General features: G+C 41.7%; 1 protein-coding gene across 2 annotated transcripts; it reads left to right on the forward strand.

Annotated features, from left to right (window-relative positions):
- The first annotated feature begins 4,037 nt into the window (after positions 1-4,037).
- LOC119775706 (G-protein coupled receptor family C group 5 member D) lies at positions 4,038-9,607 on the forward strand. Of its 2 annotated transcripts, XM_038273773.1 has the most exons (5): positions 4,038-4,301; positions 4,423-4,531; positions 6,193-7,370; positions 9,322-9,377; positions 9,494-9,607. In XM_038273773.1, the coding sequence occupies exons 3-5, from the start codon at positions 6,263-6,265 to the stop codon at positions 9,581-9,583; spliced, it is 1,254 nt and encodes a 417-aa protein (XP_038129701.1). In that variant the 5' UTR covers positions 4,038-4,301; positions 4,423-4,531; positions 6,193-6,262; the 3' UTR covers positions 9,584-9,607. The 2 variants fall into 2 exon arrangements, with proteins under 2 accessions (XP_038129701.1, XP_038129700.1); XM_038273772.1 differs by lacking the exon at positions 4,038-4,301 and having other exon boundaries at positions 4,308-4,531.
- The last annotated feature ends 1,366 nt before the right edge of the window (positions 9,608-10,973 follow it).

A 10,973-nucleotide genomic window follows, 5' to 3' on the forward strand; every position in this document is an offset into this window, starting at 1 on the left:
GTTTTTGTGAAATTACTATTTTGAGTTCAGACTTTGTCTTGGTTTTGATGAGTGTGAATAAATAGCAATACTTGAAATTTGGATCCTTGTATGTTTACATGACACTATGACAAAAGTATGACCTCAAATTGACATCTGTACACAGAGAAAGAGAAAGCCAGATGTGGTTTGTATTCATACCATTAGTGTGTAGTTGGCACATTGTGTGCTTAGTAGATGATGGCTTGTGTTTACTGTTTGATACGAAAACACAATTTTTACAAAGGTGTGAAGAGTTAATCTAGCTGTGTTCGCTTTTGCAAGAGAACTGCAATGTTTTGATAATTGGGTGAAAGGTTTTCTTTTTTGTGTGTAGAGTTTTGCAAATATAGCCAATAGTCACAAAAAAATGTGCTTAAGCAATCAGAAAAAACTGTAATAAATTTTTTTTCCCGTATTTTTTTGACTTAGGGGTGACATACACTGCAAAAACGATCTAGAAATTAAATATGTTAAATCAAGTGTATTTACCCTTAATTTGAGCAGGTAAATACGATTTTTTCCCAATGGAATGAGTATTTTTACTCTTAATATAAAATAATTAGATAATATGGACTTGAAATGAGACAATGCATTTTTTTTTCTTATTTTAAATGTAAATTTCCTTGTTCCACTGGCAAAGTATCTCCCATTCCCCCTCAATTCAAGAAACAAATGCACCTATTTTAAGAAAAAATGACTTAGTTAGATTTATATTTTTTGCAGTGTAGTTAATCATTGGGTGCAAACTGGTTTGGACAGATCTGGTTAGCTTTTTAGGAGGTGTATGCATTTTAATGATCTGAAAAGATCTAAGTGCGACAAAACCTAACAAAACATTGTGTTACAGCACATGTTTTGTTCTAATTGGAGAGGTTTGGCCTAGTGGCTTAGAGCAATGTGCTCTGAGAAGGTTGCAAGTTCCTGGTTGAATTCCTACAGCCTCCAAGCTGAGATCCTGAGCAAAACCCTTAGCCCCAGACTGCTCCGTGGGCGCCACACAATGGCAGTCCAATGCTCTCCAAGGGGATGGCTTAAATACAGAGAGTGAATTTCCCCATTGTGGGACAATAATGGGATTTTATTTACCTTACATGTTCTCCCTGTTAAAGAGCCATTTCTGGTCTGCCTGAGATGAGCTGCAGCTGGTCAGCCCCTGTGCAGAGATTACCATTCTTATGTTTCATGTCCCTGTATGTCTGGGTCCTTAATCTGCATAGAACTTGTTGGGAAAATGTTGTATTTGCGCACAGGCTGGGACTGGTAATCTGTGGTGGGCCGGTCCTAATTTCAGCGTGCGAGGGCCGACCCTTAAATCATACCGGCCCGAACACCTACTTTCTGGCCGAAGCAACTACCTGTGACAGTAAATAGTTGAAGCAGCTAAAGAAGTAATACAATGTTAACGGTCTAAATGATGCATGGTATCATTTAGATGATATATAGCCCTTCCTTGTCATTCACATCCTTGTGACGGTTGGCATATGGTGTCATTTTCTATTTCTACAAACTGTAAAATTGTTGCAACAAACTAATTTATAATAAAACTAAAATGCTTTCTTTAAACCAAACTATGATGTTCCTCTTATATTTGGCAAATTTATGTTCGAATATTCAGCAAAAATATTCGAACATAAATTTGCTACGATGCCCAGGAACCGGCATCGTAGCGAAGGCACCGGCACCGACACCGAAGATCCCTGAACAACACCCAGCCCCACCCCGAAGTGGATCCAGTCCCGGGCCCCAGGAATCCGAGGCCCCAAGGGCGCCCGACCCCCAGACAGGAGCCCCAGCAAAGCCCCGGCCGGCCGGGGCCAGCGGAGAGGCCGCCAGGAATGAGCCAGCAGCCCCCCGGGCATCCACCCCCAGACCCCGAGCTCCACCAGTGCACCGGTGAGCCCCGACGCCAGCCAGCAGAGGGAGAGCAGGACGGGGGGAATGGGCTCCGCACTTAGCGGAGACTTGAGATGTATTTGGGAGAGGGTGCGGTTGAGACCCCAACCTGGGAGAAAAAAAAAGGAAAAAAAAAAAAAAAAACACACCATCTCAATCATGCCTTCCCTCCCTAGTGCCCCCACTCGTACCACAGAGAAAAAAAAATTTAAATAAAATAATAATAATAAATAAAGAAAAAATGTTTTTGTTTTACAAGCAGGCAAAGCTGAGTTACATTACATAGTTGGGGGGAGAATCCAATGTTGAAATATTTTATTAAGATTACGTTACTGAGGGAAGTTAAATTGTAGTAACTCAGAGAGGCTGTCTTTGCTTTTTTCTCCCTTTTTTTTAATCTAATTGTTATAAATATTGATAGCTGTAGGCTGTAAGCCTTTCTTGCACATAATATGGAGAAGCCTCTCATTTAAGACACTGTTCTCCATAATTTTCTTCACTTTATGAAGAATTTGTCTTTTTGAAATAATCTCCAGAGGTTCTAGAATAATTTCTATAACAGAATTGGCCTTCTTTATTAGCTTTTCTAGCTTATCTAAGTCTATCTCTGATGCTGTTACCCTAGAAGAAGTCGGAGGGAGCCATCGCCCTCTCCACAGACTTTTAGAAGATATTTAGCATTTTGCTGCAAACACTGAAGGACCTAAGCTTCCTTAGGAAGTACAGTCTTCTCTGTCGTTTCTTATGGAAAGGTTCACAGTTGTGTCTCCAGTCCACACCTGAATTTCTTCTGAAATCTACAATCATCTTACTTGTTCTGTTGACATTTAGGGTGAGATGATTGTTTCCATACTATGCCACATAGCGGTTCACCAGCTCTATGTATTCAACCTATTGTCCATCTCTTATGCACTCAATGATAGAGTCATCTGAGCATTTCTGCAGATGGCAGGACTCTGTCTGGTCTTGGAAGTCAGTGAGTAATGAGAAATGAAGAGAGTACCGTCCCCTCTGCTTCTCCTGTGCTTGCTGCTACTTGATTAGTCAGTTGACCCTTCAATCTAACAAACTGGGGTCTGTTTATTAGGTAGTCTTTGATCCAGGTGATCGTTGATGAGTCTTCTGGAGTTTCTCACACAGTAACTCAGGCTGAATGTGTTAAATCCATCGGAGAAATCAAAGAACACAAATCCTCACAGTGCTGTCTGCATTGTCTAAATGACTGGGTTTGGTGAAGCAGGTGTATGATGGCATCATCAAATCCAACTCCATGGCGACAAGCAAACTGCAGATTCTATTAACTATGTTATTGCTTTCCTTCAATAAAAGGAAAGTGTTCATTATAAAATAAATGCTACTTAGTGGTTAACAGTTGTGTTACACCCTGTGCCACTATGGTTTTGGGCTGGTTAGAAGGCCTGTGTGTGCTTTATGTACACTCTGTTTTAAGGTGAGTTAATGTGATCGTTTGTGCATTAGTGCTCATATCATGGTGGAGTAAATGTGACGGTTTAAATACCACTCAGTAATATGAACAGAACTATTGCACACAATGTGTTATCTTTAAACAGCTCATTTAAAGAACATACAATGATCCATCTCACCACATCCTCACGCTGTTATGAAGTGAAATCACTGAACAGGCTGTTTCTGTAATGTACAAAATGACAGTCTTTGATCATAATTACTTGGTAGAGTGCAGGTTGCCCTGCAGAAAGCAGTAATTACAGTGCATGCACGGCGACAGGTGAATATAGTCAGCAGCTCTTCTATGCTTTGGCATTTAAAGGAAGCTCAGTTGGGAAAGTGACCCTGGATGGCTCCATGGTTTCAGGTCTAACCATCTGAATGCCCTGATACTGATATTTTCACCTAATAGCAGATATTTCCCAGCATTCCCAAATGCTTTTCTGGCATTAAAGAGTGACTTCAAACTGAGTGCAACACACCCTGAGCGTATGATTGCCGTACTTGTACAGGCATGAGTTGCAGTGTTTTGTAAGGACCTGTGAGAGACAACAGTCTTAAAGTGTTCTCTAGACGTAGTGCAACTCACCCCGAGGCAAGCTAACTGATTTGTAATGTTGTGTTGGTGATCCACCAGTAACTCAGGCAACGCTGTGTATCCCCGTGACATCGGGATGAGTCAGTCGGACTCACCTTAAAGTCGTTCCTCTCTGTAATTTCCTAAACCCTCCTGAGTTTGATTTCGACACCCGCTTCAGACTCTCTGGTTAATCCAGATTGAGTGCCAGCGCCATCAGCAAATGGGATGCAAATGCTGACGGGAAATGGGATTCAGATCTAGAGGTGGGACTCTGCAGCCATCGCAGCTCTCAGATGCATGAGCACACCTGGAATCTGAGGGAGGGACCAAAGCGGAGCAGGTAAGAGAGGAAGGGATGAGTCTGGGTGTAGCGTTCTGTTTTCTGTTGCTGTGAAGGGAAAACAATCTTTCAAGCGGGAATTGTATGACCTCACTACCTTTGTTTCACTCGGAATTGGCAGACCTATGAGCACACAGGCTAGATAAGAGCTGCATGGCTGCACACTGAGGAATTACACACCCAACTCTAGGTTTTTAGGAGCTCAAAGCTGCATCTGGAGGAACAAAAGGGTAAGAGTCTTTTTATTACAAATGTTTTATGATTTAAACAGCAATCCCTTCTCAGCACTTTAATAAAAAAGAAGTTTAGGAGATCTTCAGTAAAGGTTTATTGTTTGTCTGGAATGAGATAAAAGCATGAATCTATCTCTGCTGATTTACTGATGTTATTTTCCGCACACTAACAATAACTTGAACAAAAAAAAAAGATTTCCTGTTGAAATAAACTCTCCAAGCTTCCATCAGGATACAGAAATAATATTTTTACCACCTTTGTTTCACACGAGTAGATAATAAAAGGCGAGCATCAGGCTAAAATTCAGATTTGCCTCGGATTAAAATGACATAAAGATAATTTTTGATCCTCTGACAGAGAAACAAAGGCTCCACTTTGAGCTGACGGAAGTTATACCTGCATATCAGGACTGCTCATCTTCCAGTTCCAGCCTTGTATGCACAGTACATGCATACATGTAGCAGAAAAAATCTATTAAACAGAATTGGCCAGCTTTAAAATCTTTAAGTTTCTTTTATGGGCAGCGAGCAAACAAATAGAGGCAGGTATCTTTTGGTGTTTACAGATAAGCTCCTGTATTTTGTAGTAGATTGATAAGGAGACATTTTTTAACTAAATCTCTACATAATTGTTAAAGTTGAGCACTAAAACATGATAACCTTTTGATAAAAGCCTCAATTAAAGATTATCTTTATCAGTAAACTACACTCTAAGATAAACATCACTAATAAATATCACAACATTTAAGACTTGTAATTTTACCCAGATCTGAAGCAGGCATCTAGCAGGTCCTGCTATGAACAAATATAATTATATCTGGTTTATCATCATCACAGTGATTAATTTCAATACTTACATGTTTTAGTTTCATCAAGTTGAGGAAGCAGAGGAACAAGAAAATATTTTTGTAGATTTAACTGGGTGTAAATTAGAGCTATGAGAAGAGATTTGAATCATGCAGATGGAAAATAGCGTGGGTCCGAGAACAGAGCCTTGAGGCACTCCGGTAGAAAAGATCACAACACTGTAAAAAATGGAAAAATTTGAAATCTAGATAAGTAATTTTTCTTTTTTTGAATTGAGGATGTAAAAGAGACATGTTGCCAAAGGAATAAGATAATTTACACTTAAAATAAGAAAACACAATTGCATTGTTTTATTTTAAGTGCATATTATCTAATTATCTTATTTAAGAGTAAAAATATTCATTCCACTGGCAAACTGTCTCCTTTACCTACTCAAATTACGGGTAAATACACTTAGTTTAAGAAATTTTTACTTATTGCTATGTGGTTTTCCCAGTGCAAGATTACGCACTCCCTAAACTATATTAGAGGTCAAATGTGTGGAGAACCTTTAACGTAGACACCTAAGAACAAAAGCAACATAATCCGTAGTTATGATTAATAACGTCTTTCCTAAAGGAAAGATTCTGAATTGTGAGGATTTGTTGGCTGCTTTATTTGTTGCTTTCTGCTCAGCCTTCACTCCATTCTGCTTTAGTCCTGCGCTCGCTTACCCTTCTGCTGTGTTCTGGCATGTTTGCACACTCCCTGTTCCTGCACTTTGACTGAGAAACCTCTTTGCTCTCTTCTATGCTGCAGACTCTGTTATGTCACGTCAGCCTTTTGGTGTCTGATGGTTCTCTGTGTTGCAGGAACAAGCTGCCACATCAGGGGAGAGTTTATCCACTAAGGCTGAACCCCACTGTGGATTGTAAAGTCATTATGGCTTTTTCAACCACAAAGCCCACTTCTTTCCTCCCCATTCTGTTCCTTCTCTATTCCCCTCTCGCCTGCCTATCCCAGACCCAAACCAACAGCACCAGCAGCCCAACCACTCCCTCAAACGCCACTTATCCGAAGGTGCGAGGCTGTGGAGATGGACTCCATCCAGACTATAGCTACCTGTGTGATCGCCGGGCAGCCTGGGGGATCATTCTGGAGACTCTGGCCTCTGCAGGCTTCCTGCTAAGTATAGGTCTTCTTTTAGGCCTGCTGTTCTGGGCGCTGTGCAGGTTCCTATCTTCCCCGAACCGCAGCGGCAGCACAGTCGGGGGAACAGTCCTCTCCATGTCCATGTTTCTGTTTGCCACAGCCGGCATCTTCGCCATCACCTTCTCCTTCATCATCAAGCACAACCCCCAGACCTGCCCCACCAGGATCTTCCTCTTTGGGGTGCTCTTCTCTCTGGCCTTCTCCTGCCTGCTGGCTCGCTGCCTTGCAATGCTGGGTTTTGCAGCCGCCCGAAGCTGGGGGGAACCAGGCGTGGCCTTGGGGCTCTTCGTCGTGCAGGTTATCATCTCTACACAGTGGCTCATCATCGTCCTGGTTCGGGACAAGAACCCCTGCGAGTACAGCCAGGCGGAGTTTGCCATGCTGCAGATCTATGTGCTGTGCCTCTTATTGATCAGTCTAATCCTGTCCCTGAAAATCCTGTGCCGCTCCTGCTTCACGTACACCTACAGCTACACGGGCCCCACCAACCAGCAGTGGAAGCCGCAAGCAGTCGCGCTCTGCGTCACCCTGGTGCTTTCCGCCTGCATATGGGTGGTGTGGATCGCAATGCTCACTAGGGGAAACGAGGAGGTGAACAAACAGCCAGTCTGGGATGACCCTGTGCTGAGCATCGCCTTGGTAACAAATGGCTGGGTGTTACTTTTAGGGCACGGCATCTCCCAGGTTGCCCTGTTCTGCAGAGGGGAGGCTACAGCCCAGGAGGTTCCTCTGAGCTTTGCAGGCTGGACTCACCCCAATGCAGACATCCCTGGACTGGGAAGCCAGAAGGAAGGGAAGGAAAACGGAAGCTACGAGAGCGATAGCGAGAACAGGAGAGGTGAGATGGAAACATGATCGGTTCTCTGTCTGTTCAGCACGCAGCAATAAAACTCCATAGATTTTCTAAACCGGAAACCACTCAATTCTGCACACCACATGCACTGAAGGTGTTTTTACCTTAATCTTAATCTTTAACAAAATTTTAATGACCTATTGCATATGAATTAAATAAGATAAATGGCATTCATAAAAAGTAAAACTCACATATTCCTTTAATAGTAAAAGTACTAATTTTTTAAATGCAACTATTACATTAAACAGTTCACTTGGAAGACTAAAATTGAAAACAAATTGTTTAAATAAAACATAGTCTTTGCTGTTTGATGTAAGGTGGAAGAAAACAGATTTCTGTTTTTTTTTTTTATAGAGAGAAGTTTTTGAAACTAACTTAAGACTGAACAACATTTTCAGTATAGCAACCTGCTAAAGTCTTCAAACTTCTAAAACTTTGTCTCTGTTACGAACTTAACATATTTTACTGGGATTTTATGTGACAGAACAACATACCGTAAAACATAAATACAAAATAGAGCAAGATCCTTTTTTAATTGCTTGAAAATCTAAGAAATGTGGATCTGAATTTGGTCCGATTGACTTTGTTGCCCTAAAAACAAAGAAGGTGGGAAGATGATCATCTACGGTATGTGTAATTCTATTATTAAACTCAACATCGTGGATTAAAGTTTATTGAATTTGTACCAAAAGAAACCCTTAACTAAAGCAACAACATTATCTCCAACCCTTGAATGTTAGAACGTTTGGCTGCGACACCATCCTGGAGAGAAATATCAGCTGCCATCAACACCTTTGTTTATATATGTTGGAGATCAGCCTGTTTTTCAGTGTAGTGCTGTTTCTCTGACTTTGAGTCATGGGAGTTGGCTCAGAGCTTGTCTGCCTGGCTGTGGGTTTCCTGGATGGGGCCGCCTTTTACTGTTGCTTTTTTAAAATCTTTTTTGCCTTCTTGAACCCCAGTCGGCCTCGGCAGATGGCCGCTCACACTGAGCCTGGTTCTGCTGGAGGTTTCTTCCTGCTAAAAGGGAGTTTTTCCTCTCCACTGTCGCTACAAGCATGCTTAGTGTGAGGGATTGTATTTGAGTCAATGAGTCGATGCAACCAGCTGGTTCTCCTTAGATAGAAAACTTTGAATCAATTTGACTGTATGATCTGGTTGAACTGTAAACTGCCTTGAGATGACCTGTTGTGAATTAATGCTATATAAATAAACTGAATTGAATAGAATCTGATAAATGAGGAAAACACAATAAGCAAAACATTTTTGTTGTAATTAAATCAGCTGATATTCTGTAAACTTTAAGGTAGGAGCTACATATGATTAATCTTCAGTCCCGCCTCCACAGCCTGAGCTAAGCAAGATACATGAAGTGATTATCTTCTTAGTTTGCTGTTAATTTGTTAAAATTATGCAAATCCTCCCAGATTTCTGTGTCCTTTTGATCATTTTGATTTCCATGGGTTTAAAACCACCTTTAAACATATAAGGGGTTTACTGTGACTAAAACTTGCAATAGCATTCTGTTCTAACAGAAACAAGCTGACAAAATGAAATAACTTGAACCAATAAATCTTCCAGAGCTGTGATTAATTCAGAGGTTGACAGAATAACTGGTTTATTTATTGGAACTCATTCAGACCTGCTGAGGGAAAAAGTAGTTTTCAGTCCTCAGCCAGTTATAGCCCTGTTTAGAAATTCCCCAATCTGTGAAAGCATTTCTGATTTAAGGATGTTTTCTAGAAACACTAAAAGAAAAGGGTTATTTTGCAGTCAATATAGCACATAAATGACTGCAGGAAATACATGTATTTACCAATAAAAGTAAGAGAAATGGAGCAAAGTTTGATTCAGGTCAGGTTTGACTGTTTCTGCCAATGATGAACTGCAAACGCTGACCTGATTCTTCCCAAACTGCATCATGTCTCCCCCTCAGGCAGGAGAGCTGAGCCAGCGCTGCGATCCCCCTACGAGTCTGGCTTCTCCTTGACGGTGAGCTTTTATCAAACATCCTCCACAGTTCCTCCCTCTGCAGATTATTACAGCTACTGAGCAAAGTAATAAACATAATGAAAACACTGTTTACCCAGAGGTTGCCTGTCTTTCAGGAAATCGACCCCAACAAGGACTACACCATTCCTCGCCCTCAGACCACTAACTTCAATCAACCCTATGATGAACATTATGCACAACAATGAAGCATCATAGCTAAAAAAAAAAAAGCACACAAAAGAAATCTACAGCAAAGCCAAAGGTCATGGACGTTGATATGTGTAAATGTAAATATGTTGTTTTGGTGATGTAAATTGTAAAACTCCTCTGCTTTTGGAAGCAAAATAGGGATCAGATGTGTGCTTTTGTGTGCGTGCATGCTCGGCAGTGATCAGAGATGTATAGGAAAGCCCAGAGGTGATAAGAGAGGCGTGAAACCGTCTCTGCTGAGGTGCCAAACTGCTGAGGATAGCAGGAGACGTCAGGAAGAGATGAAACATGGAGGGGGATCTGACAGGATGAGATGAGGTGAGACAGGAGGAGGACAGGACGGCAGATGTGTCAGCTCTGCTTTACGTCCCCTTGTTGAGATTTACAGTTTAGGGGTTCTGCTGTTGTCGCTGAAAGAGGTAAATTAAGAGTACATGGAAGGATGATATACCTTATAAGATGCAATCTTTAAATATGAAATATTTTGTAAATAAAAAGTTCTGCAAAGACTCAGTTTTGCTCTCTCAATAATCATTAAATACATTTTAATTACATGCCAACTAAAGAAAAGAACAAATTTAAATGTTTAAGTAAATAATTACATATTGTTTGTTTATTTTTTAAAACACTGATATAAAAACCACTGGAAGGACAGCAGTGAGTTTAATAGACATTCAACCTTGTCAAGAAAGGTTACTGCTAATGGGGTTGTTCAGTGTCCTAACTAGAGGGGAAAAAGGCGTGGCACGAAAAGTTGAATGGAAAGATGCAAAAACAGCCATCTTGGTTAGATTGGGGAGCAAAATCTGTTGAAGGATTTGCAGGCGATGGACTGCAGCTTCATACTGTCATCCATGGTCATGAGCTTTGGGTCATGGTTGAAAGAATGAGGTCCCGGATGTAAGCAGCCGAAAGGAGATTTCTCCATAGTGTGTCTGGGCTCTCCCTTAGAGATAGGGTGAGAAGCTCAGTCATCCTGGGAGGACTCGGAGTAGAGCAACTGCTCCTCCACGTCGAGAGGAGCCAGTTGAGGTGGCAAAGGCATCTGGTTAGGATGTCTCCTGGTGAGGTGTTCAGAGCATGTCCCACCAGGAGACCCAGGACACGCTGGAGGGACTATGTTTCTTAACTGGCCTAGGAAAGCTTTGGGATTCCTCCGGAGGAGCTGGCCAAAGTGGCTGGGGAGAGGGACATCTGGGTCTCCCTACCGAAGCTGCTACCACTGTTACCTGACCCTGGATGAGTGGATGGATGGATGGATGGATGGATGGATGGATGGATGGATGGATGGATGGATGGATCCTAAGAGTTTCCTTGGCGAGTGAAGACTGGAACCATGTCATCTGCTGGTGTTGGTCCATGGCATTTTTTAAGTCGTCCAACAGG

This window comes from Cyprinodon tularosa, unplaced genomic scaffold (assembly GCF_016077235.1).
Source record: "Cyprinodon tularosa strain WSP-4 unplaced genomic scaffold, ASM1607723v1 ctg89, whole genome shotgun sequence".
Classification (NCBI taxonomy): Eukaryota; Metazoa; Chordata; class Actinopteri; order Cyprinodontiformes; family Cyprinodontidae; genus Cyprinodon; species Cyprinodon tularosa.

Bases quoted from the DNA above. Each gene is read 5' to 3' on its own strand.
- LOC119775706 (XM_038273773.1), top strand. From the start codon at position 6,263: ATGGCTTTTTCAACCACAAAGCCCACTTCTTTCCTCCCCATTCTGTTC. The intron at 7,371-9,321 runs GTGAGATGGAAA...TCTCCCCCTCAG, and splicing joins CGATAGCGAGAACAGGAGAG to GCAGGAGAGCTGAGCCAGCG. The intron at 9,378-9,493 runs GTGAGCTTTTAT...CCTGTCTTTCAG, and splicing joins AGTCTGGCTTCTCCTTGACG to GAAATCGACCCCAACAAGGA.